The 25,886-nt window shown below is 42.0% G+C and overlaps 3 protein-coding genes across 3 annotated transcripts; 1 reads left to right on the top strand and 2 right to left on the bottom strand.

Moving 5' to 3' along the window:
- Window positions 1-217: 217 nt before the first annotated feature.
- gcc1 (GRIP and coiled-coil domain containing 1) lies at window positions 218-8,624 on the bottom strand. Its single transcript, XM_061714900.1, has 4 exons — window positions 8,170-8,624; window positions 5,683-6,342; window positions 3,352-3,807; window positions 218-1,135 (listed from the first exon to the last, which is right to left on the bottom strand). Exons 1-4 carry the CDS (start codon window positions 8,542-8,544, stop codon window positions 338-340), a joined length of 2,289 nt encoding a protein of 762 aa, XP_061570884.1. The 5' UTR covers window positions 8,545-8,624; the 3' UTR covers window positions 218-337.
- Window positions 8,625-11,069: 2,445 nt separating this feature from the next.
- Window positions 11,070-19,896, top strand: LOC133424060 (ADP-ribosylation factor 4). The gene is made up of 6 exons (XM_061714451.1): window positions 11,070-11,327; window positions 14,463-14,543; window positions 16,276-16,385; window positions 18,823-18,894; window positions 19,180-19,305; window positions 19,381-19,896. Exons 1-6 carry the CDS (start codon window positions 11,261-11,263, stop codon window positions 19,465-19,467), a joined length of 543 nt encoding a protein of 180 aa, XP_061570435.1. The 5' UTR covers window positions 11,070-11,260; the 3' UTR covers window positions 19,468-19,896.
- Window positions 19,897-21,564: 1,668 nt separating this feature from the next.
- lamtor4 (late endosomal/lysosomal adaptor, MAPK and MTOR activator 4) lies at window positions 21,565-23,839 on the bottom strand. Its single transcript, XM_061714571.1, has 4 exons — window positions 23,764-23,839; window positions 23,566-23,649; window positions 22,633-22,750; window positions 21,565-21,783 (listed from the first exon to the last, which is right to left on the bottom strand). Exons 1-4 carry the CDS (start codon window positions 23,764-23,766, stop codon window positions 21,686-21,688), a joined length of 303 nt encoding a protein of 100 aa, XP_061570555.1. The 5' UTR covers window positions 23,767-23,839; the 3' UTR covers window positions 21,565-21,685.
- Window positions 23,840-25,886: the final 2,047 nt, after the last annotated feature.

Below are 25,886 nucleotides of genomic sequence, written 5' to 3'. Positions count from 1 at the left end.
GCTTCCACTGCAGCCTGAACGTGCACAAGGGTGCTTGTAGCTTTAATTGTTATTATTTTCATGATTTTTTTTTAAATACTTCTGCATTTATTGATGACGTCCTTAGTATTGATGTCATCAGTATACTGATATCAGTATTAACATTAATATTGATATAATTCAGCACTGTTATCAGTATTGATGACATCAGTATCTATGAAGGAAACAGGAAACAAACATAAGAGGAAAAATAGTTTATTCAAGGTGGAATCAAAAATACATGGAGCATCTGAGTTTGGTCGTTCCGGTCTCGGAGCTTCATCACTGTTTGTGTCCTGACATCACTTCCTGTTGGGCCTCAGCGGCGGCCGGGGCCCCACCAGGCCGGGCCCTGCAGCTTCAGCACGTCGCGGCGCTCCTGCGGGCTGAAGTGCAGGATGGTGAGGATGGCGCCGAGTGTCTGCTGGCGGCCGCTGGCGTCCTGCAGCGTGAGGAAGCGGTAGATGACGTTCTTCAGGTACTCCACGTTGGCGCCCTCGCGGCCCTGCTCCCGCGCCAGCGCGTCCAGCCGCCCGCGCAGCTCGGCCGCCTCCTCGCCGTGCCGCTCGCCGTCGGCCGCCAGCCGGGCCTGCAGCCGGTGCAGCTCCTCCTCCAGCCGGTGCTTGTGGCGTCGCAGCGCCGCCGCATCCACCTCCTGCCGCGCCAGCTGCTCGGCGTACAGCAGCAGCGTGGCGTCGGTGGGCGCGGCACGCCGCAGTGCCAGGCCCACGGCGTCGCCCTCCGCCTCGCCGTCCTCCGACCCGCCGTCGGGCCTACGGTTCGGCGGTGCCGCCAGCCGCAGCCGCTCCAGCTCGCCGTCCTTCTCGTCCAGCAGCGCCGTGGTGCGCTGGCGCTGCTTGTGCAGCTCGGCCTCCAGCCGCAGCAGCTGCTCGCGGTGCAGCGCCTCGGCCCGCTCCAGATCCTGCTTGTGGTTCTGCTGCAGCGCCGCCGCCTGCTGCACCTCGGCGTCCCGGAGCTGGCGCTGCCGGGCCTCGGCCTCGTCGCTCTGGATCCGCAGCGTGATGTACTTCTCCCGGACCTCCGTCAGCTGGTCCCGGGCCTCCTGCAGCTCCCGGGTCTGGCACCCGTCCTTGCTGGTCTTGTTCTTCAGAACCACCTGTGTGTGGGGACGTACCGGTATGAACACATGCAGGAATACAGGGCTCCAGACTGCGACCAAATGCTCGCATTTTGCGACCAAAATTTGAGTATGTGCGACTGAATTTCATGTCCACTCGCACACGTGCGACCAGTAAATTTGCCAGTGTTTTTTTTTTTTTTCTTTTTTCTTTTACACGTTAAACGTGGAAGGGGTGCGTCAATGAACCCGCATATTTGCAGGCCAATAAGTGTGAAAGGGAATGAGTTGGGGGATCTATTTATTTATTTATTTTTTTCGTTTAATTTCACCAGCTCAAAGCAGGTATTACGCCCGGACCACATTTAATGCGACACAACACGCTGCCGCCGCGGCGCGCACATAAAAGAAAGAGACGGCGGGTATGTTTGGTTTTAGTAACATCTTGCTCAGGCAATGAGTCTGCAATGGCCCAGACGGGAGACACATGTATCTCAGTGCTTAACTTTTATTTTTAATCCACTCTATATTCTTCTGGTTGTTCTCCGATATGCTCCTCCTAAAGCCTGAATTATGGTTCCGCCTTAAATCGACGCAGAGCCTACGCCGTAGCCCCCGGCGTAGGCGCTGCGTTGTTGTAACGCGGAACCATAAATCAGCCTTCACCCGGTAAAAAAAAAAAAAAAAAAAGAAAATGTGCTCCAATACAGCAGGTCTCATAATTTTATTTTGAACACTGCCAAAACTCTAACTTAAAACTTAACTAGAACTTAAAATGTGCTTGACACAAATGAAAGTTAAATTTTAACACGTGGGAAAAACACCTAACATTTTAAGTGATGTGTGTTATCAGGTGTAACGGCATTTTTAGGTTAGAAATAAGAATATTTCTTGGTAAGATCCTTAGTTATTTGAGTGAAGGCAGTGAATTTGGTCAACTGGTGTAGGTTCAGGGTTTTAAAGACACAAGTAGGGAAATGTTATTGGCCAGTACCCCCAATATTTGTACATTTGTTAAGTACTGTGTTTAACAGTTAAATTCATGGCTGAAAGGTTACTAAGCACTTTGTTACCAAGCACTTTTTTATCATGTGAATGTATGTTTTTTTATATATAATGAAAGCAATGGTGCTGTCAGTTTACTTTATGTTGCGGCATCTTTAAAAGTGCACAATAAAATGTAACACTGCATTTGAAACAGCACATTGTGGTAATTAATTAATCTATTATGAAATACGTATTACTAATACACTGAAATGTAGTACAAATGTAAAAATTTGGTTAGCGTGTCGATAAACGATGTGCGCTCCTAAAATTTCTGATTGTGCCCCTAAAAATTTTCAGTTAGGGGCTACTGTGCTCCTAGTGAAAAAAGTTAGTCTGGAGCCCTGGAATAGTATGTAGGATTTGATGTAGAGACACAATACACATGCATGTACGGAAGAGTATCAGGGCCAGGCAGGAGAAAAAGATTTTTTTTTTATTGTGCACTTAGTTGTGCACAAAGTCGAAATGTCGAGAAAAAAGTCGAAATGTCGAAATTAATGTTAAAATACAATTTCAAGAATGAAGTCGAAATTTTGTGAATAAAGTAGAAATGTCTCCTCTGGCCCATCAAATCCTGTTAGCAGAGCGACTGACAGCTATGCAGCAGCAGCTGTAACTAACTAACTAACTAACTTACATCCTTGGAGTGGAACGTTAAGGGTACGTTTCTGAAGTTATGCAACTGCATATGTGTGATATGTGCTTCAAATCAATATCATCATCAAATTTTGACTTTTTTCTTGCTATTTCGATTTTTTTCCCCAACATTTCGACTTTTTTCTCGAAATTGTACATCAACATTAATCTCGACATTTCGACTTTTTTCTCGGCATTTCGAATTTTCTCAACATTTCAACTTTTTTCTCGGCATTTCAACTTTTTTCTCAACATTTCGACTTTTTTCTCGAAGTGCATAATGAAAAAAAATATTATTTTTATTTTTCTCCTGCCTGGCCCTAATACTCTTCCATATGCATGAGATGAAATGACAACATAAATTGGTTTTGTCGGTTTCTTTAGCATCTTTTCACTTTCTGTTTTCAGAGCTATCATTGTGTTAAAAGGTGGGCTGGGCATGATAAGCTTTATGCTTCAAGCCCAGACCTTTTCGGTCAAAATAATCACCATGTAAAACCTGTAAATGTTTATTATGTTGCTTATTGATTTTCTTATTTGCTTATAATTGACTGAAATAAAGATTAACTAACCTGGGCCCGCTGCTTGTAGCGCTCGAACTCGTCCCTGACCTGCTTCAGCTCCTGCTGGGCCGCCGCTGCCGCGGCCCGGTCCTGCCCGGACCCGGGCCCGGACTCGGCCTCCAGCAGGTCCTGCAGGTTCTGGTCCGGGTTCCGCTGGGCCGCCAGCGCCAGCAGCTTCTTCACGGCCTGCAGCTTGTCCTTGAGGGCGGCGGCGTCCAGCCCCGGGTCCAGGTCCGGGCCCGGGTCCAGGGCCCGGCCCGACGCCGCCAGGGCCAGGGTCTTGTTCTCCGTGTCCAGCTGCAGGACCCGGTCCCGGAGCCGGCGGGCCGCCTGCTGGTCCCGCTGCCGGGCCGCCTCGGCCGAGCCCAGCAGGTCCGACATCTCCGACACCCGCTGCTCCAGACCGGCCACCCGGGCCTCGGCCGCCGCCGCCCGCTCCCCGGCACGCTGCTCCGCCTCGCTCACCTGCAGCACAAGTAACACTCAAGTAAAAGTACTGTTACTTCAGAATAATATGACTCAAGTAGAAGTAAAAAGTAGTCATCCAAATAATTACTTGAGTAAAAGTAAAAAAGTACTTGGTGAAAAAACTACTCAAGTACTGAGTAACTGTTGAGTAACGTCTGATTTATTTTTTTAACACAACCATTCAAACAGACAAAAGTACAAAATAATCATCTTCAGGCAAATTAAATCAATAAAATAATAAAATAAATTAAAATTAATAAAAAATAAAAAATCGCTTAAATTAAAATAATCTTAAAGTAAATTCAAGTACTTTAATAAATAATAAAATAAATAAAATAATAACAGAACAAAAAAATAAATTAAGCACAAGTAGCACAAAATTTCAAGCCTTTGTACTTTTCTTTTTTAACCAGTCAGAACTAGAACAAACATGAACTCATAGAAACTGTGTGTGTTTGAGTCTGTGTAAATGTGACAAAACATGCAAAAACAAACATTTTTCCCAAAGAATCACTCAGTGATGTCATGAGATTGACGCGTACCTGGATAAAAGGGATAAAAGAAAAGTAACAGCTCAACGTAGCCTAATGTAGCGGAGTAAGAGGAACAGTTTCTTCTTCACAAATCTACTCAAGTAAAAGTAAAAAGTATAGTGATTCAAAACTACTCCTAAAAGTACAAAATTTCCCAAAACTTACTCAAGTAAATGTAACGGGAGTAAATGTAACTCGTTACTACCCACCTCTGCCTGCAACACAGAGCAGGGTCAGGGGTCAGGCCACGCCCCCTTGGAGCCTGGCTCCGCCCTGATTGTCAGAGCCGGAACCTTCAGGTGTTTGTTAACTATAGATGCACGATATTGAAATTATGAGCGATATCCGATATTTTCAGGGTCGTATCTGTCGACACCGATTCCGATACTTAATATATTTGTATTTTTCATATTAGGCCTATTGAACACTAAACACGGGACCACAATGGAAATAAACCCCTCTGCCCTGAGGCCTAGACCCAAAATATTCAATCAATCAATACTCCAATCCTTCTAATCATTGTATTTGTAAAGCTACTCTTCAGGTGGTATTGAATGACGACGGTTTTTGTATTTTAATAAGAAATCTTGCACCCGACACCGTTAATACAAACGTAACACGATCTGCATCCTTTTCAAATTAAGAGTTCAGTTCTTTAAGATGCTTTTATTGTGAAATATTTGCATGAAGCTGTTGGGCGAACGCTGATTAAGTGTTAAGTTAGCGCTTGAAATTGCAATAATGTTAAAAACAAAAAAAACAAATTATAACAGAGTTGACCAAATGTGTAGATTTTACACTCCAACATTACAAACGGTAACTCTGACGTCAGTTTCACTGACTTTAAAATCTTTTCTTGCTTTCGCTCTCGTTAGTTTTCTTTCCTCGCATGTGAGAGCATCTACTTCCTGCTTTCATAGCATATTGAGCTCACTGCTGCCACCTGCTGGGGGGAAGACGACAGCGCAGTGGTGCCTCTGCCGATGTTACCGAGGCAACAACGAGGCTAACACGTTATTTTATCTGTGAAAATTATCGGGTTTATTTTGACACCGGTTTGATACCGATACAGCATTTTTTGTCCGTTATCGGGGCCTTACCGATATGCTACAGATAATATCGTGCATCACGAGTGTTGACACAACGCTAGGAGGGAAAGACATCAGCAAAGCTACTAGAGAAACAGCTGTTCTGCTGTCAATCAGTCTGGAGAGACGGAAGTGGGCTGTCAATCACGACTAAAGACTAAAGTTGCTTTTGTCAACGAAAATGATGACATCCATCCATCACTATTCATCCATCCATCCATCCATCCATCCATCCATCCATCCATCCTCACCTTGCGGGCCTCGGCCTGCATCTGCAGCTGGAACAGCTTCTTCACCTCCGTCACCTCCTCCTGCAGCTCCTCCACCCGGGGGTCGGGCCTCCTCCTCTCCTCCTCCGCCTGCTGCAGCCTCCTCCTCAGCTCCTCCCCCTCCCCCCGGGCCTGGGCCAGCCCCACCTCCGCCTCGGCCCCGCGGCCGGCGGCCTGCTGCGCCAGCTGCAGCGCGGCGGCGCCGTCCTGCAGCCGCAGCTCGGCGTCCTGCCGCAGGCGGCGCTCCTGCTGCAGCAGGCGCTGCAGCTCGCGCAGCTGCTGGGCGTGGTCGCCCTGCTCCTGCTCGCGCTCGTGCTGCTGCGTGATGACGCGGGCGCGGCTCTCCGCCAGCTGCTGGCCCAGGCCGCGCTGCTCCGCCTCCTGCTGCGTCGCCGCGGCGACCAGCCGCCGCTGCAGTTCCTCCACCTCCTGCTTCAGCTGCCGCTTGTCGGCCTGGAAGTTGGCCTCCATGCGCGACTTCTCCTGCGTCACCGTGGCGATGGCGGCCGTGAGCGTGCTCAGTTGGGCCCTCAGCTGGGAGAGGCGGCGCTCCGACTCCGCGGGGGGCGTGGCCTGATGCTCCACCTCTGCAGGGGGCGTGGCCTGGTGCTCCGCCTCCCCGCCGCTGCTCTCAGCATCCGGCTGCAGAAACAGACACGTCATCCAGATATCCATTTATCCATCCAATTATCCATCCAATTATCCATCCAATTATCCATCCATCTATCTAGGGCTGCAATGATTCGTTGACGTCGACAAAAATCGATAATCAAAATTGTCGACAATGAATTCCATTGTCGACAATTGTCGCCAGACGTGTTTTTCCAATGGAGTGAGGCGTCTCACTTCAATACAATCTCTGCCGAGAGTCGCGCATGCGCGCTAGCGTCTCTGCCAAGCGGTGACGGGTAAACAAAAGTACAGCAGCTGCGCATAACAAAACTTCAAAAGTTTGGGAGCATTTTAGCCTGGATACGGCGAATAAAAAGATGACTTGCAAGGTTTGCAAAGCAGACCATGCTTATCACGGGAGCACGTTGGTAATGCACGAGCATTTGAAGAGAAAGCACGTTGACAGTTGAACGAAACAGACTCGTCTTGGTAAGATATTAAGCGTATTTTGGCTTTAAAAGAGAGCTTTAACGTTACGCCTGACTGGGGCTGACAAAAGTATTTTAAATTAAATGCATACAGTCTGAAGAAGAGCCACCATGGAGCCCTTTCTGCAAAAGAAGCAGACGTGTTCCTGCAACAGACGACTGTCCTCACTGATCAATAACTGATCAATACTGCAGCTGATCTGTGATATGAGCAGCTCTCCATGGTGATGCTGACGGGTTTCAACAAATGATACACCAGTTCAACCCAGAGAACGTCCTGCCATCCAGAACCCATTTCACCCACTTGATGGGGAAAAAATACGAGAACGTTTCATTTTATTATATTCATCTTTTATATAACACAATTGCCTGTCCTTAAAAAATGAAAAATAATGGACAGAGGTTTATTTATTTATGTCTATACTGACTGATCACTGGGCCTGTCCTTGGTTTAGAAAGGACATTTTATTTACTTTTTGTATGAACAGCACTAAAGTTGAATGAAATATCTATTTTTCATTGAAATACCCATCTTTCTTGTGTTTATTATCATTTGCCACATAATTAAAGCAAGCTCATACTAAATTTAAGAAAAAAATTACTAATTATCCGATTAGTCGACTAATCGTTTCAACAGTCGGTGACTAGTCAACTATTAAAATAGTCGTTAGTTACAGCCCTACATCCATCCATCTAGGGCTGAAACGATTCCTCGAATAATTTGAGTAATTCGAATACAAAAAATGATCGAGGAATTTTCTCTACCTCGAGGAATCGTTTAATTTTAGCTCAAAGCATGGTGTTTCACCCGGACTACATTTAATGCGGCAAAGCACGTAAAGGAAGAAGAAAGAGGCGAATATGTTTGGTTTTAGTAACATGCCATGCTCAGGCATAGATTATATATCTATGTGCTCAGGCAGTCTGCAATGGCTTATATCTTATACTTTAGCTTAAAACTTAACTAGAACTTAAAATGTGCTCGACACAAATGAAAGTTCAATTGAAACACGTGGGAAAAACACCTAACATTTTAAGTTATGTGTGTTATCAGGTGTAATGGCATTTTTAGATTAGAAATAAGAAAATTTCTTGGTAAGATCCTTTTTTGAGTGAAGGCAGTGAATTTGGTCGACTGGTGTAAGTTCAGAGTTTTTAAATGCACAGCCATGAACCGACTGTATTATATAATTTAGTCTTAGTGATGTCAATTAGCATCTTATGTATATTTATAATTGCTCTTTAACTAAACAAAAACATGTTTTTATCTGATTACTCGATTAATCGATGGAATTTTCAGTAGAATACTCGATTACTAAAATATTCGATAGCTGCAGCCCTATATCCATCATCCATCCATCCATCGTACCGTGGAGCTGGACCGGCGTCCCGGTTCCGTCTGGTCCTCCTGGCCCGACTCCCCCCTGGTCTCACTGAGAACGTCCACGGAGGCGGCCGTGTCCAGGCTGTCCTCGCTGTGCAGGGAGGACCCGTCCTCCAGGGGGTCCTGGGGCCCCCGGGCCCGGTCCTGGTCCTGCCGGGTCAGGTCCAGGTCCTGGCTGACGCTCAGCACCTTCAGACTGGCCTCCAGGGCCTCCTTCTCCTTCAGCAGGCTCTTGTAGGCCCGGACCACGTCCTTGAAGCGGGTCTGGTACTGGACCAGCTGCTTCTTCTGGGACTCGATGGTTTCCAGCAGCTCCTTCCGGCCCGGACCGCCTCCGAAACTCATCCCGAACTTGTCCATGTCGCCGTCGACGGGCGACCCGGGTCCTGCAGGTCCAGCAGGTCCAGCAGGGTCGGGTCAGATCACCATACCGGGCCTGGACCTGGTCATGTGAGAGAAGAAACAATTATCCCCTGATTTTAGTTCAAAATCCATTAATAAATTACATTTTTTTCATGTCTATCTCTTAAGGGTGTAACAATATATCGATATTTAGCGATACTTAGCGATACAAAAACATCACGATACCTGTCCTGGAGGTGACAAACTGTAGCCTGATATTGGGTTATTAATATTAATATATTGTGTTTACTAGTAACATCCTATTGGTGCAGCGGGATCACGTGACGACCGCGTCTCCACCCACGGACCAAAATCTTACTACGCTTAGAAGAAACTAGTACCGTTTTGTTAAATTGCGTCATCCGAATAGAGTGAATTTGGCTGTGGTTGTTTCAGATGTTCTTGTCCAGTTTTGTTCTTACATCCGTTCCCTCAGATTCCTGCAACTAAACTTGGATGTACATTCCAATAAAGGTTAGGATAAATGATAACACGCCTCTGAAGTTTGACTTTTTGCACCATTACAATACTTATAGGCAACTAGTCATCATATCTCCTGCTCTCTGAAACACATGTTAATGCTCAATAGTACACATATATGCTTCTTTAATATATTTGCATTATACTAAGATACATTCATTTTCAATGGCTTTTGTCCTTTTTTGTCCTGCCTTTTTTCTCCCTTACATTACTTTTACTTTTATACTTTAAGTAGTTTTGAAACCAGTACTTTTATACTTTTACTTGAGTAAAAAAGTTGAGTTGATACTTCAACTTCTACAGGAGTATTTTAAAACTCTAGTATCTATACTTCTACCTGGGTAATGAATGTGAATACTTTTTACACCTCTGCTTGACAGGTCTGCATCATCTTCCCTTTAGGGCCAAACCTTTATCACGGTCGTTCGAACCGAACAGCAGCCAATCAGATCGAGGGGGCGGGGCCTCTTCCAGATAAGCCCCGCCCCCTCGTCACAGGTGAAATAACGGAGATTAGAAACTTATTCATCATTAATTAAACACATAAAAGGACATATTTACTGTGTGAAACTGCCAAAGGAAATAAATCTGGCGGAACTTTAATTAACAGACAGAAACGTGGAGTTTCTGGTTCGGTTCCCCCCGGTTCCGGTGGTCAGTTCTTCCCCGGGAGACCGTTTCAGACCCGGTTACCTGGCGGCTCAGCCGGCGACGTGGCTCCTCTATCAGCCGTTAAATCCTGATATTATCCGTCCTGGTAGCAGTTCATCTCCCTCTGACACGTCCGTCAACAACCGCCATGTTGGTTCCTCACGGAACCGGTAGGGAGGGGGCGGGGCTTGGGGAGGCGTTCACGGACCTCCGGAAAAAACTTCTGCTGATGAATGATGAATGATGGATGGATGGATGGATAAATGGATGGATGGATGGATGGATGATGGATGGATGGATGGATAAATGGATGGATGGATGGATGGATGGATGGATGGATGGATGAATGAATGAATGAATGAATGAATGAATGAATGAATGAATGATGGATGGATGGATGGATGGATGGATGGATGGATGGATGGATGGATGGATGGATGGATGGATGGATGGATGGATGGATGGATGGATGGAGCTCAACGGTCACAAGCAACTTTATTGGACATTTATAATGTGGATTATTTTACGGAAGAGTATTCGGGCCAGGCAGGAGAAAAATAAAAATAATATTTTAGATTTTTTTTTCATTATGCACTTCAAGAAATGTTGAGAAAAAAAGCGAAATTTCGACTTTATTTTTGAAATTGTATTTCAACATTAATGTCGATATTTCGACTTTTTTCTCGAAGTGCATAATAAAAAAAAATCTTCCCCTCACAAATATTTTTTCTCCTGCATGGCCCTAATACTCTTCCGTAAGTATTTGATTTGATTTGATTTGATTTGAAATGATCTATCTATCTATCTATCTATCTATCTATCTATCTATCTATCTATCTATCTATCTATCTATCTATCTATCTATCTATCTATCTAACAAAACTGAGGTAGAAAAGAAAGGATATATAGGATATATAGGCTATATATATATATATATATATATATATATATATATATATATATATATATATATATATATATATATTCATATTTTATTCTTAATATATGTTGTATGTTTATATGGAGCTTGTAATAATTCCCCCCCGGGACTATTACACAATTATTTTTGATTGATTGATTGATATACGTTATAGTTTGTGTATTTTCGCAAAAAATAAAAAACAGCTCTTATGTATTTGCTGTTATTTATATGTAATATATGCTTTGTTATATTGGTTACATATTCACATAAATATTTGGAATTTTGTCTGACTATGTTATATCGGATTTTGTTATTTGAATCGAGATTGATTGAATACATAAACCATAAAAAACATCTTTTTCCGTTTTTCTCTGAACCCCAAATGCACCATTGTCTCTGTCGGTGTCAATAAAGTTGTGGCGGAGGCAGTGACGTCATTTGCTCCGCGTTGGCCTGGACGTGGCACCGAGGAGGAGCTGCGTCTTCAGTCCGCTCCACCCGCCTCATTCCGGCCCGATCTCCGGCCCGATCTCCGGCCCGCCCGCCTCTCCGGCCCCGTCTCCGGTCCCGTGTCCGGCCCCGGCCCCTCTCCCGCAGCAGCTCGACCCAGAACCGTCCAGGATGGGTCTGACCATCTCCTCGCTGTTCTCCAGGCTGTTCGGGAAGAAGCAGATGCGGATCTTGATGGGTGAGTTTTACAGTTTCCGGGGCCGAACGACCCGGTTTGGCCCCCGTTGAGATCCGGTTCTCCGCTTTTAGGTCTCCCGCGGCTCCGTTTGAGTCCGAATCTGAGTTAAAAACGACTAAAAACGACTGAAAAACGAGTAAAACTAATAGGGGGCTACAGTAGGTGCTAACGGCAGGGGCGCCACCAGGGGGGAGGGCCAGGGGGGGCCACGGGCCCCTACTAACCTGCTGGCAAAATCATTTTCATTTGGAAAATAAAACGACAACGACAGAATAAAATAAACAACCAAACACACACACGTGAAAAAAATAAATATCAAACAAAATTAAAAACACACATATATATATATATATATATATATATATATATATATATATATATATATATATATATATATATATATATATATATATACATACATATACATATATACATACATACATACATATACATATATACATACATATATACATAATTCTTTTTTTTATTATTATAAGGCTCAGAAATACTTGCAGAAACGCCTACTCTGTCAGAGAATTGGAGAATATTTTTGGCGTTTCTTTTGATAAAAATCCACTAGTGTTATTACTTGGAAAAACACCAGAAGAAATTAAGAGGAAAGATGCTCACTTGTTTTTAGTTTTAAGAGTAGCATTAATTAAACAAATTACAATAAATTGGTTAAAGGATGATAATTTAATTAAGTCTAAATGGAAAGATCTTGTAAATTACATATATGGAATGGAAAAAATAACAATGACACTTAGAAATCAAGTTTATATTTTGAAGAAAGATGGGAAAAATGGGTGAAGTACACAACAAACAATAGCCCTAATGTCCCATAACATGATTTTTGTGTATGTTTCGTCTCCGAAAATATGTCTATACTTCTGTCCATGTAGTGTATAAGGTATCCTCTGAATGAAATCTTATATGTATTGACAAAGTGATATATGGGTCAATGACGAATTTTAGGTCAATTGTAAAATAATGAAAAAAAAGAATATCTATTTCAGTAGTTCAAACATTGTTGTGTACACATAAATTCATATAAAAAATTTTAAATTAAGTGATTTCAGAGTTTTATTACAAGATGAATTGGCACTAGCCTTAAAAAAAAAGTCATGTGGTGCAACCATGATTCATATTAAAATAAATTTCCTTAACATCTTGACATCTTTTTTTTCCAAGTTTTCAGTATTATACAAAAATTGTTGTTTTTTTTAATGGTGATATTTGATATACATGATATTTCATAAAATGGATATCAAACTTTGTTTGTATATTATTATGGAAATATAAATACAAATGTGTTGCAATCTTACACACTACAAGATACTTCTGAAATCATGCCAGATAGGGCAGAAGATTGATTTAAAAACATTTTAGAGTGATTTCAAAAAAAAGTTTTCAAAACAAGAGTCCTGGTCGGACGGTCGCACCACATGACATTTTGACGCTTAAAACAACAACAAAATCCCAAATAACTAGTATTTTTTGTAAAATTCAAGTGAGTCCATATGTGGGACAGGTAGTTCATATATATGGTATTTATTTTATCCATTTAAACCTTTTTTTTTTTTCAAATTTAAAAAAAATTGTTTTTCAGAAAATATAGGCGTCACGTCATTGACCATATGTATATGTGTGTGTGTGTGTATTAATAAACTAAATATGATATATTAAAATATAGATTATATATATTTAAACTGCATATATATATATATATATATATATATATATATATATATATATATGCCTTAGTTTTTACCAACATGGTATTAGCCATTAATATATATGCAGACAAGTTAGAAAGTAAAAAAAAAAATGTATGTATGTGATTTTATTAAAGGATAGCCCCTTGAGATGTAACATCTCATTTTCAAGGGGGTCCCATAAAACATACAACATTACAATATATCACATTACAGTACAGACATACATGACATAAAACAAACAGACATCTTGCTCACCCCCTCCCACACACAACCCCTACACACATAAGTCTAGTTACAAAGTAGGCTAATTGAATAACCGAAACAATGAGATAAATATAACATAACAGAGAGAAAAGAAAAAATAAATAGAAAAAAGGACACAAAAAATACATAAATAAATTAAAAACATAGGCAATTTGTTTTAAGATGAGAATATAATGCCAACTTAAAACAATGAAAAGAGGTAATAGAACACAAAAAGAGGGGAAGATTATTCCAATCTGATGGAGCTTTAAAATAAAATGATCTTTTCCCAACCTCTTAAAATTCTAGGAAAAAAGGAAAATTCATATGTCTGAGTGAGTATGGAGAGTTATATAGAATCATTAGTTCTTTTAAATATGGAGGACAGTGAAAATAAACACATTTAAAAAGGAACTGAAGCCAGTGAAATTCCCGTCTAGATTCGGGTTGCAACCAGTTCAATGAGTTAAAACATAAAACACTGATGTTCTGAAAGGACAACGTAACACAAATCTACATAATGAATTAAATACAGTCAGAGGTTTAAGATGGGTATCTGGAGTATTTTGATGAACAATATCTCCATAATCAACAAGTGGTAGTATGAGTTGAGAAATTCACCTTTTTCTGACAGGAAGTGTGAAACAGTTGATTGAACGGTAAAGTGAAGCGATACAGCCATATGCTTTTTTAACAGTATAATCAATGTGAGGTTTTAAGGTAAGTCCCGGGTCAATCCAAAGTCCAAGATATTTGAATGTGTCAACTTTATCAACAAGAGATCCATCGGAAAAATAAATATGAAAATTAGAACGGGATCGGAGGTGACGTGTACTGAAAACCTGCTACAGGACTTCTTTTTGTTCAATATGAGTTTGTTCTTACGGAACCAGTCTTTTATTTATATATATATATATATATATATATATATATATATGCCTTAGGTTTTTACCAACATGGTATTAGCCATTAATATATATGCAGACAAGTTAGAAAGTATTTAAAAAAAAAAAAAAAAAAAAATTGTATTTCTGAGCCTTTATACTACACCAGTATAATAAAGTCCTGTAATGATGGCTTTTAGTTTTGGTTCCACCCCAAGAATTTCAGGGGCCCCCTCCGGCCCCCCCTAGGAAACGCCCCTGCTCACCGGCTTGTCTGTGTCTCGTTTCAGTCGGTCTGGATGCAGCTGGAAAAACCACGATCCTGTACAAGCTGAAGCTCGGGGAGATCGTCACCACCATCCCAACTATCGGTAAGTCATCCATAATCCATTATAACCCCGACAGGTGAGTCCGCTGCTCAGACACCAATTATTGAAAAAACCCTATAAAATAACAATAAACGTGTGTGTGTGTTAATAAACCACCTTTCCTTGCTCGCCGGCGCGTCTTTCGGACTCAAACCGGGAACTCCCACCTGATTGCTCCCACCTGTCGATCGGTGACCCGTTGGACGTCTGTGACATCACAGACCCACAAAGTTTTAAAGATACTCAGTGCATTTACATGGGAAGTTTAATTCCTCTTTAATTCAGAATTAAAATTAAATCCGAAAATTACCATGTAAACACCTAATTCCGAATGATTCCGAAGTAAGTGGCTGGTTTATTCAGATTTTAAATCCGAATAGAATAATTCCACGATCATGTATACACTCATTCCTCTTTAAATTAATTCCGGTCTTTCTTTCTGCTCGTTCCCTCGCCCGTCTGTCTCCATGACGCTTATATTCCGCGCTGGGCTTGTTTTCCAAACAAAGTTTCAAGATGGCAGCACGCAGTAAACGGTGGTCAAGAGCAGAGACGGTTTATTTAATAAATAGCTTGGAGGACCTGGAAATAATTAAAAGAACAGATGGCAGGAAACAAAAAAATTGTGAGCTTTTCAAAGTTGTAGCGGCTAAGTTTGTTTTTCTTCCTTGTAGACGTAACTTCCGTAACTTCCGCCCCGCTATCCAATCAGAACCTTCCCAACCCCCAGACATTAAGAGGAATTGGATAAAGCTTCCCATGTAAACGCACTCAATGTTACTTCCTGTGCTGGAGCAGGAAGAGCAGGTTTAGAGCAGGAGAAGAATATTTGGGGTTCTGCTCTTAAACATCAGATGATTGACAGACCTGTTGAAAGACCAGGTTCTGGTTCTGGTACCGGAACACAAACGTTTCCCGTCTTTATTTTTCCCTCCGTGTGATTATGTTGCTTTGAGACGTAAACCCTGAGTCATGGCGCCACCGGCTGACCGGTTCCTAACCGTCGAGATGATAAATGATAAAATCGCTGCGAGCCGCCAGTCGCTCTCGTGCTGACTCCCGCTTCCTGATTCAAACGTCTGACGGCCCCGCCCCCCGACCAATGAGTGGCCTGTAGTGTGATGACGTCAGATCCAGCCCGACTCAGCCCGCTTATAACCTCGGCAGCCTCGTTAAAGAAAAAGTATCTGCTTGGCACGGCTCGGCCCGTTGTGGAAAAGCGCAAGACGGGGGCGTGGCGAGTAGACGCGCGCTGAGTAGGTACTAGTTGAAAAGGGCCATTAGTTATGGATAAGCCCTGAATGCAGCCATTGTGACGTAGAATTGTCAAATTGGTTTAATTCACCGCACGAATCAGCACAGATTACTTTGTGATACTGTATTTGACCCCGTCTTTGTACGTTTTGACCGTATAGAAACGTAATTCTTGCCATTTTAAGAATGACTTTTAAGAAATACTTTTTAACAACTTGTGCTTTCTATTATTTTACCTCTTTTCTTATCATTTTATTTAACTTTATTTGTTTGTTTTAATTGTGTCTTGCCACTTTTAATGTTGATGTAAAGCACTTTGAATGACCTTGTGTTGAATGTGCTCTACAAATAAACTTGCCTTGCCTCTAATCTACCGTAAAATGTGAAGCACGAGGCTTTTTGGTCTGTCTGTCTGTCGCCGGGTCGACCTTTGACCCCTCGTCTGCATCACCCGCGTCACCCGGCTCTGCTTGTGCTGCAGGTTTCAATGTGGAGACGGTGGAATACAAGAACATCTGCTTCACAGTTTGGGACGTCGGCGGTCAGGACAAGATCCGGCCTCTGTGGAGACACTACTTCCAGAACACCCAGGTACGCCGCGTTTAGCTCCAGATAGTTTATTTTGTTTATTGTAAGGATCCCCATTAGCGATGCCCTTAAACACAGCTATGTGTGTGGAATGTGTGATTTTGTGGGCTGTCAGAGTTGCTGATATTGTCGTTTAGAAGTTGTTGGAGCTGTTTGTCACTTTTGCATTATTTAATATTTTATTATTTAGTTAATTTTGTGGTTTAGTTTTGGGAACACACCTTTAGTTTGTTTATGATTAGGGTTGTCCCGATCAGGATTTTTTAGCTCCTGATCACTTGAGTTTGAGTATCTGCCAATCCCGATTCTTCCCGATCCGATACATTTTGGCAATGAATTAGAAAAAAAAAAAAAAAAAAGAAGAAAGAGGACTAAAACTAAAGTTTCTTTTATTGTCCATTGGAGAACAACATGGACATATATTTCAACAAAGATTATCAGCACTGGTGCCACAAAATGTAAAAACATGAAATTGTAAACTAAAACAAAAAGTGCAGAATAGTGCAATAACAAAAATAAATAAATGTAACTTCAAAAGAGGTAGTTGAATGACATCCAGTCAAACTCACAAACACAAGAAAATTAAAATACTTTTTGGCTTAACCTTCGTGCAACATTCTGAATTGCATGAAATGAAGAGCAGCAGCTTAATGCAACATGAACATATATAACATTTCACAATTCAAACATGTAAACCATGTTAGTTTCCCTTACTTCGTCATGTCCGGCGCCGACCGGAAGTGACAGTAAATGTAACGATTACCGTATTTTCACGACCATTCGGCGCACCGTGTGGAAAGGCGCACCCTCAGTTTTGTGTGTAATTTTTGGATTTAAAACACATACGGCGCACCGACCGAAAGGCGCCGTCTACAGACACGGAGCGTGCACACACGTGCGCCGCAAAACACACACATACGCGCGCTGCAAAACACATACGCGCGCTGCAGAACACACACGCGCGCTGCAGAACACACACACAAGCACACGTGTGCTTATTTAAAAATAGCGCGGGAGCAAAACTTAGTTTGATTGTATTTTATTTCAGTTTTTACATTATTCAAACCCTTCAAAGTCCTCATCCTCTGTTTCAGCATTAAAGAGCTCCGCTGATTCAGCTGTGCCAGTCCGAATTTCCTCGCTGTCAGAGTCACTTTCCGTGCCGTGCGGCGCCTCGGAAATGATGCCGGCTTTTGCCAAAGCCCGAACAACAGTCCCAGCAGACACGTTAGCCCACGCATGATGTTTGGGAAAAAAAAAACACTGGGTCGCCGCACATAGACCTGCCTCAGCCACTCGATCATCATCCCTTCATCCATCCAGCCCTTTTCATTTGCCTTTATAATGACTCCAGCTGGGAAAGTCTCTTTAGGCAAAGTTTTTCTTTTAAAAATCACCATAGGTGGCCGTTTCTGTCCATCAGCGTGGCAGGCAAGCACAACAGTAAATGACGACTTTTCATACCCCGTTGTGCGGATCCCCCACGGCGCTGGTCCCGTCTCTCCACCGCGCTGTTCCCGTGCCCTCCACCGTGTGATTCACCGGGATGTCGAACGTGTGCGGCACCTCGTCCATGTTCGTGATGTCGGCTGCAGAATGAGCGGAAGCTCATCTTTTCCATATAATCTGCCGGGCGCTGCTGCTACGCTGGCAGCGTTTCATGAAGCGAAAGCACCAAGACTGACCTCCATGAAAATGTTCAATTTTTATTTCTTCCGCCAGCGCTACTGCTTTCAGTCGAATGGTGGCCGTTGAAACGTTCCTGTGCTTCACACCCCCCCCCCCCCCCCCTTTAACCTCTGTGGATGGTCTCTATCACGTCCGCAACTCACGGGTGCTTCACACGCCGCTTCTCCCTTTACCGTTCTCATGGTAGCCGTCCTCCTTACATTACCGTAATACAGGTAATAGAAACGGCGCACCGTTTCATTGGGCGCGCGGCACATTCTTAAAAAAAAAAATTTTTATGTGCGCCTAATGGTCACGAAAATACGGTATATAAAACGATTTTATATATATTAAAAACATTAATAACTAAGTATGTCCTGATACTTTTTTGGCCGATACCGATGTTTTGAAAATGCCGTGATCGATCGGGACAAGACTACTTTCCCCCTCCTTTTTTGAAATATGACCAGGGGCCACATAAAACCTCCTGGCGGGCCGCAAGTGGCCCGCGGGCCATCAGTTGAATATCCCTGTTCTAAATGCTGGAGCTTGTGGATGCTGTTGCTCGGGTCCCGATGAGGAGCGTGGCCAGTAGTCCAGCCTTGAGACATCAGGGAGGGAGAGTGAGGGGCGGAGTCTGGTTGTATTTCCAAGGTGGAAGAATGAGGTTCTGTAGAGGTTTTTGATGTAGGGGTCAAAGGTCAGGTGGGGTCCATTTTGACCTATTGATCGGCCGTATCGGTGGTATTGATCGGGCTGTTTCTGTCTCCAGGGTCTGATCTTCGTAGTCGACAGTAACGACAGAGAGAGAGTCGCCGAGTCGGCGGAGGAGCTGTCCAAGATGGTGAGTAATCAATCAATCATCATTATTGATTGGGGGTTGGGTGTGTTATTGATCGGGGGTTGGGTGTGTTATTGATCGGGGGTTGGGTGTGTTATTGATCGGGGGTTGGGTGTGTTATTGATCGGGGGTTGGGTGTGTTATTGATCGGGGGTTGGGTGTGTTATTGATCGGGGTTGGTCGTGTTATTGATCGGGGGGGTCGTGTTATTGATCGGGGTCTAGCGTGTTATTGATCGGGGTTGGGCATGTTATTGATGGTGTTATTGATCGGGATCTCTCTCCACAGATCCAGGAGGACGAGCTGAAGGAGGCGGTGCTCCTGGTCTTTGCCAACAAGCAGGATCTCCCCAACGCCATGGGCGTCAGCGAACTCACCGACAAACTGGGCCTGCACAGCCTGCGCAGCAGAACCGTAAGTACCAGCGATCAATAACCCGTCCCGGCCGACGGCCCGGGTCCCAGTCTGACCTCTCTTGTCCCCCCCCAGTGGCACGTCCAGGCCACCTGCGCCACTCAGGGTACCGGTCTGTACGAGGGGCTGGACTGGCTGTCCAACGAGCTGTCGAAGCGCTAGAGGCGACGGAGGAGGATGATGATGTCACCGAGGAGACGAGGAGACGAGGAGAGGAAGACTTTCTGGCTTTTATTTTGGTCTGATTTATTTTCCTTTTTTAAATAAATTATAAGTGTGTCTGTAGGAGGAAGTGATGTCATGGACTCTGAGCTCACCTGGTTCCCATCGTCCTCTTCTTCTTCTGTTCTGCAGGTGTTTGTTAGGTCGTTTTATTGTTTTTTTTTTAATCCGCATGTTTTAACTCCAGATCATGTGACAGGATGTGGTGGGAGTTGGGGGGGCGGGGCTTATGGCAGGCGAACCCAGTCATGTGATGACTCATTCCACAGAGCCGGAACCCGACGGCCTCGTCGTTCCTTGTTTAATGTGAAGAAGAAGAAGAAATGCAGAGACAGCGATGATGCAATAAAGGGTTTTTTTTTCTTCTCATGTGTTCGGCTCCGTTTTTATTATTTTTTCCATCCGTTTGATTCTGTTTTACAACAAAAAAATACCCGTTTTACTTCTTCTTTAGTGGTTTTTCTTTTTTTTGGTTGTTTTAAACCAACGATGACCTCAGAACAGTCTTTGACCTTGTTGGACCAGTGACCCCGACTCAGGTACCGCTTTTCCACCAAACCGGTTCCAGAGCTGTTTCTGGTTCACAACTCGTTCAACTAGGAACCAGCTGAGAACCGGTTTGTTTTCCACAGCTCGGGTGCTAAGGGGAGCCACGTCATTACGTCTCTGCAAATGTCAGTTACGTCGCTGCGTTTGCATGAAAGTTGCAGAAACAAGGTATTTGCTCTAATAGGACTTTTTATTGCCGTTGGTCTTAATAACTCCGCCCCCTCCGTTTATGTAAGCGGTTCTTTCCTCTAGACCAGAGGCCGGCAACCCCCGGCTCTAGGGCCGCATGCGCCGCCCTAATGGCTCCCTGGAGCTTTTTAAAAAATGTTTGACCTTTTTTTTTTTTTTCTTTTTTTTCTTTCCTTTTTCTTCTTTATTTCTCTTTCTCCTTTTTTTCTTCCTTTTTCTCTTCCTTTTTCCTTAATCTCGACATTTGGATTTTCTCTCGACATTTCAACCTTTTTCACGACATTTTGACTTTTTTCTTGAGATTGTACTTTACCATTAATCTCAATATTTCAACTTTTTTCACGAGATTCTGACCATTTCCTCGACATTTCGACTTTTTGCTCGAAGTGCATAATGAAAAAACTTCCCCCAGTTATAACTAATATAGATACATGCAGCATGTGTTGCCTTCATTCTAAGGCTGATACAAGACTTTTCATTTTTTGCGGCTCCAGACATATTTGTGTTTTGTGTTTTTGGTCCAATATGGCTCTTTCAACATTTTGGGTTGCAGACCCCTGTTCTAGACCAGCAAAGAGTTGGAGCTACCTTGGAACCGGTTCTTCTGGCCTGGAGCCAGTTCTTTGTCAGTGGAAACAGAAACCCGGTTCCAAACTCGGCACTGGCCCAGAACCTGGAACCGGTTTGGTGGAAAAGGGGTAACTGGGACCAGAGCCGGTCCTGAGGAGCCAGAGACGCCCCGGTCCGTTAAAACGTCCCGTTAGATGCACACGTTGGTCTTAACACCAGGAGTTGATGCATTAACTTTCTTATGCTGCCCCCTTGTGGTCAGAACGAAGTGGGCTGGGTGGACTAGTGTCTTCAAGTTTTGTTTTTTTTAAACTAACTAATGAATGAACTCTTTTTAGCCGTTGTTGTGGCGATAAAGGCAGCTCAATCTGTCGGAACCAGAGCAATCAATTATGTCCCGAGGCTCAACAACTTGTTTGAAAAGTTCTGTTTTAATCAGAAGAAAAAAAACAAAGCCTGAACACAATTCAACAAATCACATTTATATTTGTACCTTTTTTCATAATTTATTAGAATGTTTGTGAAACATGTATTTTGATCAAAGTTGGCTGGGAGGGCCAGTCAGTGCCACCCAGGCCCATTACTGGCTACACGCCTGCACTATTATGGGATGCAGTATTCCAACAGACTGGTCTGTAGAGACAGAACTGGGGTCATGTGACCTTTTAAACCCCTGAGGTCACATGACGTCCGGGTCAGTGATGAAGAGGACCGATAACACCGATCAGCTGAAGCGGAACAGTTCCAAACTTTATTGTACAAGCAGTTTTAACACAAATGTAACAAAAATACACACGAGGCCGTGACGGCCCCCTCCTCTTCATCCTCCATCCTCTTCATCATCGCCGCGCTACACGCTGATCGCCTCGTGCTGGTTGTTGTGACGTTTGACTACGAACACCTTCTGCCCGGAGACCGTCACCGTGTAGACGAACTCCTCCAGGATCACTGGGGGGACAGGTGAGACAGGTGAACCGGGTTTTACCCCAACGTATAACTAAACACCATTGGCCGCAGTTACATGATGTTTAATTTGGAATTCATTATTCCGAATTAAACTATTTTCCTTCCAGTTTACATGGAAATAGTAATTCCGAATTGAGGTTTACATGGAAAACACGTTTGATCGGCTTTATCCAATTCCTCTTAAGGTCTGGGGGTTGGGAAGGTTCTGATTGGATAGGGGGGGGACCAGAAGTTAAACTACTGGAAGAAAAACAAACTTAGCCGCTACAACTTTGAAAAGTTCACAATTTTTATGTTTCCATCTGTTCTTTTAATTATTTCCAGGTCCTCCAAGCTATTTATTAAATAAATGGTCTCTGCTCATGACCACCGTTTACTGCGTGCTGCCATCTTTAAACTGTGTTTGGAAAACAAGCCCAGTGCGGAATATAAGCGTCATGGAGACAGACGGGGGAGGGAACGAGCAGCGCAGAAAGGAATTCATTTAAAGAGTAATCAGTGTATACATGATCTAGAATTATTCTATTCGGATTTAAAATCGGAATAAGAAGGCCACTTATTTCGGAATTAAGTTTAATTCGGAATGGCCATTCTTATTCGGAATAAGGTGTTTACATGGTAATTTTTAATCATTTTATATCGGATTTCATTTTAATTCTGAATTAAAGAGGAATTAAACTTCCCATGTAAACGCACTGATTGCGAGGCGAGGGTATCACCATGGCAACAGATGTGAGAGCTGGAGGACTCAAGCCCTGCCCTTCCAGCGTCCCATTACCACGGTGACCGGCAGGTGTGCCGTTACCACGGTGACAGCAGGTGTGCTGTTACCTGACATGCGCTTGAAGGGCGCCTCCGCGGACCCGGATAACCGGAACCGGCTGGCCGTCCGAACCATCTGCATGATCACGCCCGCCGTGTGCTCGTCGTTCTCCAGCTCACCTGCGGACTGGAACCGCGTCGTCAGTAAATCAATCACCACTGGAAATCGATACCTGTTGTGCGTCCTACGTCATCACGTTGCCCAGGTTCGGGCTCGGAGTGACGGGAAACTCCTCCGGGTTTGAGTAAAAATCAGAAACCTGGGGAGGTTTTTTTTTTTTTTCTTCCCCTCTTTATTGAACACAATAAAACAACATAGAACAGTAATTAAACATGTTCTCGTAAGGATGATAGTATATTTAGTAGACATAATATGATGCTGTCAAATATAGAGCTATATAGATAAACAATTAACTATATATTGAAATAAAAGACAAACGGGTTTTTATAAAGTGCAAACTATAAAAGTATCACAGTATTTAAAATCAGGCAAACAAAAGTGCCAAAAAGAGGAGCAAGGACTGAGGCATGCATCAAAAAAGCAGAAAACAACATATTTCATCACAAATCTTTTTAGCCATTTTGTTGGAGTCTATTTTTTTTTAGGGATAAGAAGAATAATTTAAAATAATTTACAAACCAATCAAAGGAGGGTTTGCTATTCCTCCACTTACTACAATGAATATATTTACCCATGAGAATAACTATATTTATTATGTCAGATACATTCGACTTCAAGTTATCTATATAGAAGAAAATATGAGAGATATCAAAGACTGGTATGTCCTCTATTCTAAGTAGTAACCAGTTTAATTCTAACCAGAAGTTTCTGGACACAGGAAAAACATATGTTCTAAAGTTTCATCTGCTACATTACAGAAAGCACATTGATCAACTTCGAACTTGAATCTTTTTTGTGCGCGGAGGTTTTTGGACACTTACGGCCAGGACTCCGTCCTCGCTGACCACCAGGTACCCGAGCTGGTCCGGGATCCGCTCCAGACCCGCCGTGAGCGCCGCCGTCGTCTGGAAAACACACATTAACAAGGCCCGGTGGTGTCCGTGAACGCACCTCAGTAGAAACAAACGTGATCAATTTAAAAATAAAAACTACAATAAAGAAGGAAAGTTTAAACTTACCATGGTTGTTAGTCGTGTTGTTGCTACAACCTGAAAACCTGCAGCATTTCCGTCCGTCAGCTGACCCTCACGTGACTGTCAGGTGACTGTGACGCGTTCACGGGCAGAAGTTAACTTCCGGTTATTTAGTTATTTATTTTTTATTTTTTGAACACATGAATATTGTGCTTTACATTGTAAAATAAGGATATTAAACAAGTGGAAGGTCAAAAATAAAAAAAATTAAAAAAAACAACTAAATACAAGGCAAGGCAAGGCAAGGCAAGTTTATGATTCAAAGTGCTTTACATCAGCATTAAAAGCGGCAAGACATAATTAGACAGTGAATAAATAAATAAAAACCTCATTTTGTACATTTCTGGTCTACATTTTTTTTATTGTTTATACTTTTTATTGTTTATACATTTTATTTTATCTCTTATATATTTGTTTTTATAATTGTATTGTGTTGCACCAATCACCATAACAAATTTGTCGTGTGAAAACTGGGCAATAAACCTTTTTCTGATTCTGATTCTGATTCTGAATAGCAAATAAAATGAAATAAAATTATGAAAAAAGAAGGTAAAATAATAAAAGCACAGGTTGCTAATTTAAGAGTACGCTTAAATAACGAATAAATGAAATAAAATTATAAGAAAAGAAGTAAAGTAATAAAAAGCACAAGCTGTTAAAAATAAGGGCAGTAGTGTACAGCAGGTAAGTATTTAAATAAAATAAATAAATAAATAAATACAATTATGATAATAAAATATCTGGTTAATTGGTTAAGAGCTTATTCCTTAAAAAGAGATTTTCTCCGTAATAAGTAAACATTTGGTGGAGTAGGAATAATAAATAAATCCTTCAAAATGAGCTTTTTAAAAGTAAATGATTCTGACAGTACATTAACCAGGTGTACGGAGTCCAATTCTTATTTAAATGCAAATATGAAATAGAAAAGTTACTAATTTACCCAGATTTCACCAACAACTCCTGGCCTTGAAACTCGCTCACTATATATATATATATATATATATATATATATATATATATATATATATATATATATATTGTATGTATGTATGTATGTATGTATGTATGTATCTATGTATGTATGTATGTGTATATATATATATATTCAATTCAATTCAATTCAATTTTATTTGTATAGCGTCTAATACAACAGATGTTGTCTCTAGACGCTTTCCAGGGACCCAGAACATGAACATAAACCCAGAGAAAAGCCTTAAGCCAAACCAGTGGCAATATATATATATATATATATATATATATATATATATATATATATATAGCATTTTTGGATAAACAAATCAAATTAAAGAGGTCAAATCTAAAATTATTTACAACTGAACTCAATAATTTTATAGAACACAGTTTTAAACAGCTGCGGTTGACCAAAGTGCTGTACAGTTAAAAACAGCTGAATAAAAAGGCCTATATTACAAATATAAAATAAATAGAATAAGATGAGTATAAAATACAAGAATACAATAAAATAAGAGTAAATAATAAAAAATTTGAATATTTTAGGAATAAAATAATCAAAATCTAGGTGGAAAAAAACATAAATCCTGCTAAAGAAACACATTTAAACTTCAGGAGCAGATGGATTCTGAAGAGAGGAAGCGGTTTAGTTCTTTTATTAATAAAACAATTTTATTGCTTTACATCATCTTACTTGATGTGCTACAACAGTATTTTATTTTCATCAGAAGGTTAAAAGTATGATGAGATTTAATAATGGTTAAAAATCATAATTTCCTGCAAAGTATTGGTTACCATCAGAAAGAGGTGGGGGCTGTGGACAATACTCCCAAAGCAAAAGAACTCTATTTTAAAACCTTAAATGGTGTAAACCCATCCAGTGACTTTTTGCGACAGCGATTTGGTATTGAAAATAATAACTGTGTATTTTGTGATGAATGTGAAACCACTGATCATTTATTTTTTGAATGCATATATTCTAATACCCTTGGGAAGGATATACATGATTGGCTTCACCCAAAGGTTTTTGATCTGCAAGACTTCTCATGAAAAGCTATTATTTTTGGACTTTCAATGGACAATACCAATGATGACTTTCTGATTAATAATATCATAATTCTGGGTAAATTCCACAT

The sequence above is a fragment of the Cololabis saira genome, chromosome 23 (assembly GCF_033807715.1).
Source record: "Cololabis saira isolate AMF1-May2022 chromosome 23, fColSai1.1, whole genome shotgun sequence".
In the NCBI taxonomy this organism is placed as follows: Eukaryota; Metazoa; Chordata; class Actinopteri; order Beloniformes; family Belonidae; genus Cololabis; species Cololabis saira.
This window is presented reverse-complemented; position numbering and strand designations above follow the sequence as displayed.

Excerpts from the sequence above, each read along its gene's own strand:
- gcc1 (XM_061714900.1), bottom strand. The coding sequence starts at position 8,544 with ATGGACAAGTTCGGGATGAGTTTCGGAGGCGGTCCGGGCCGGAAGGAG. Across the intron at positions 6,343-8,169 it reads GACGCCGGTCCAGCTCCACG|CCGGATGCTGAGAGCAGCGG; the intron begins GTACGATGGATG and ends CTGTTTCTGCAG. Across the intron at positions 3,808-5,682 it reads TGCAGGCCGAGGCCCGCAAG|GTGAGCGAGGCGGAGCAGCG; the intron begins GTGAGGATGGAT and ends CTTGTGCTGCAG.
- LOC133424060 (XM_061714451.1), top strand. The coding sequence starts at position 11,261 with ATGGGTCTGACCATCTCCTCGCTGTTCTCCAGGCTGTTCGGGAAGAAG. Across the intron at positions 11,328-14,462 it reads GCAGATGCGGATCTTGATGG|TCGGTCTGGATGCAGCTGGA; the intron begins GTGAGTTTTACA and ends GTCTCGTTTCAG. Across the intron at positions 19,306-19,380 it reads ACAGCCTGCGCAGCAGAACC|TGGCACGTCCAGGCCACCTG; the intron begins GTAAGTACCAGC and ends GTCCCCCCCCAG.
- lamtor4 (XM_061714571.1), bottom strand. Across the intron at positions 22,751-23,565 it reads GCGAGGACGGAGTCCTGGCC|TCCGCAGGTGAGCTGGAGAA; the intron begins GTAAGTGTCCAA and ends ACGCGGTTCCAG. Across the intron at positions 21,784-22,632 it reads GCCCTTCAAGCGCATGTCAG|TGATCCTGGAGGAGTTCGTC; the intron begins GTAACAGCACAC and ends CTGTCCCCCCAG.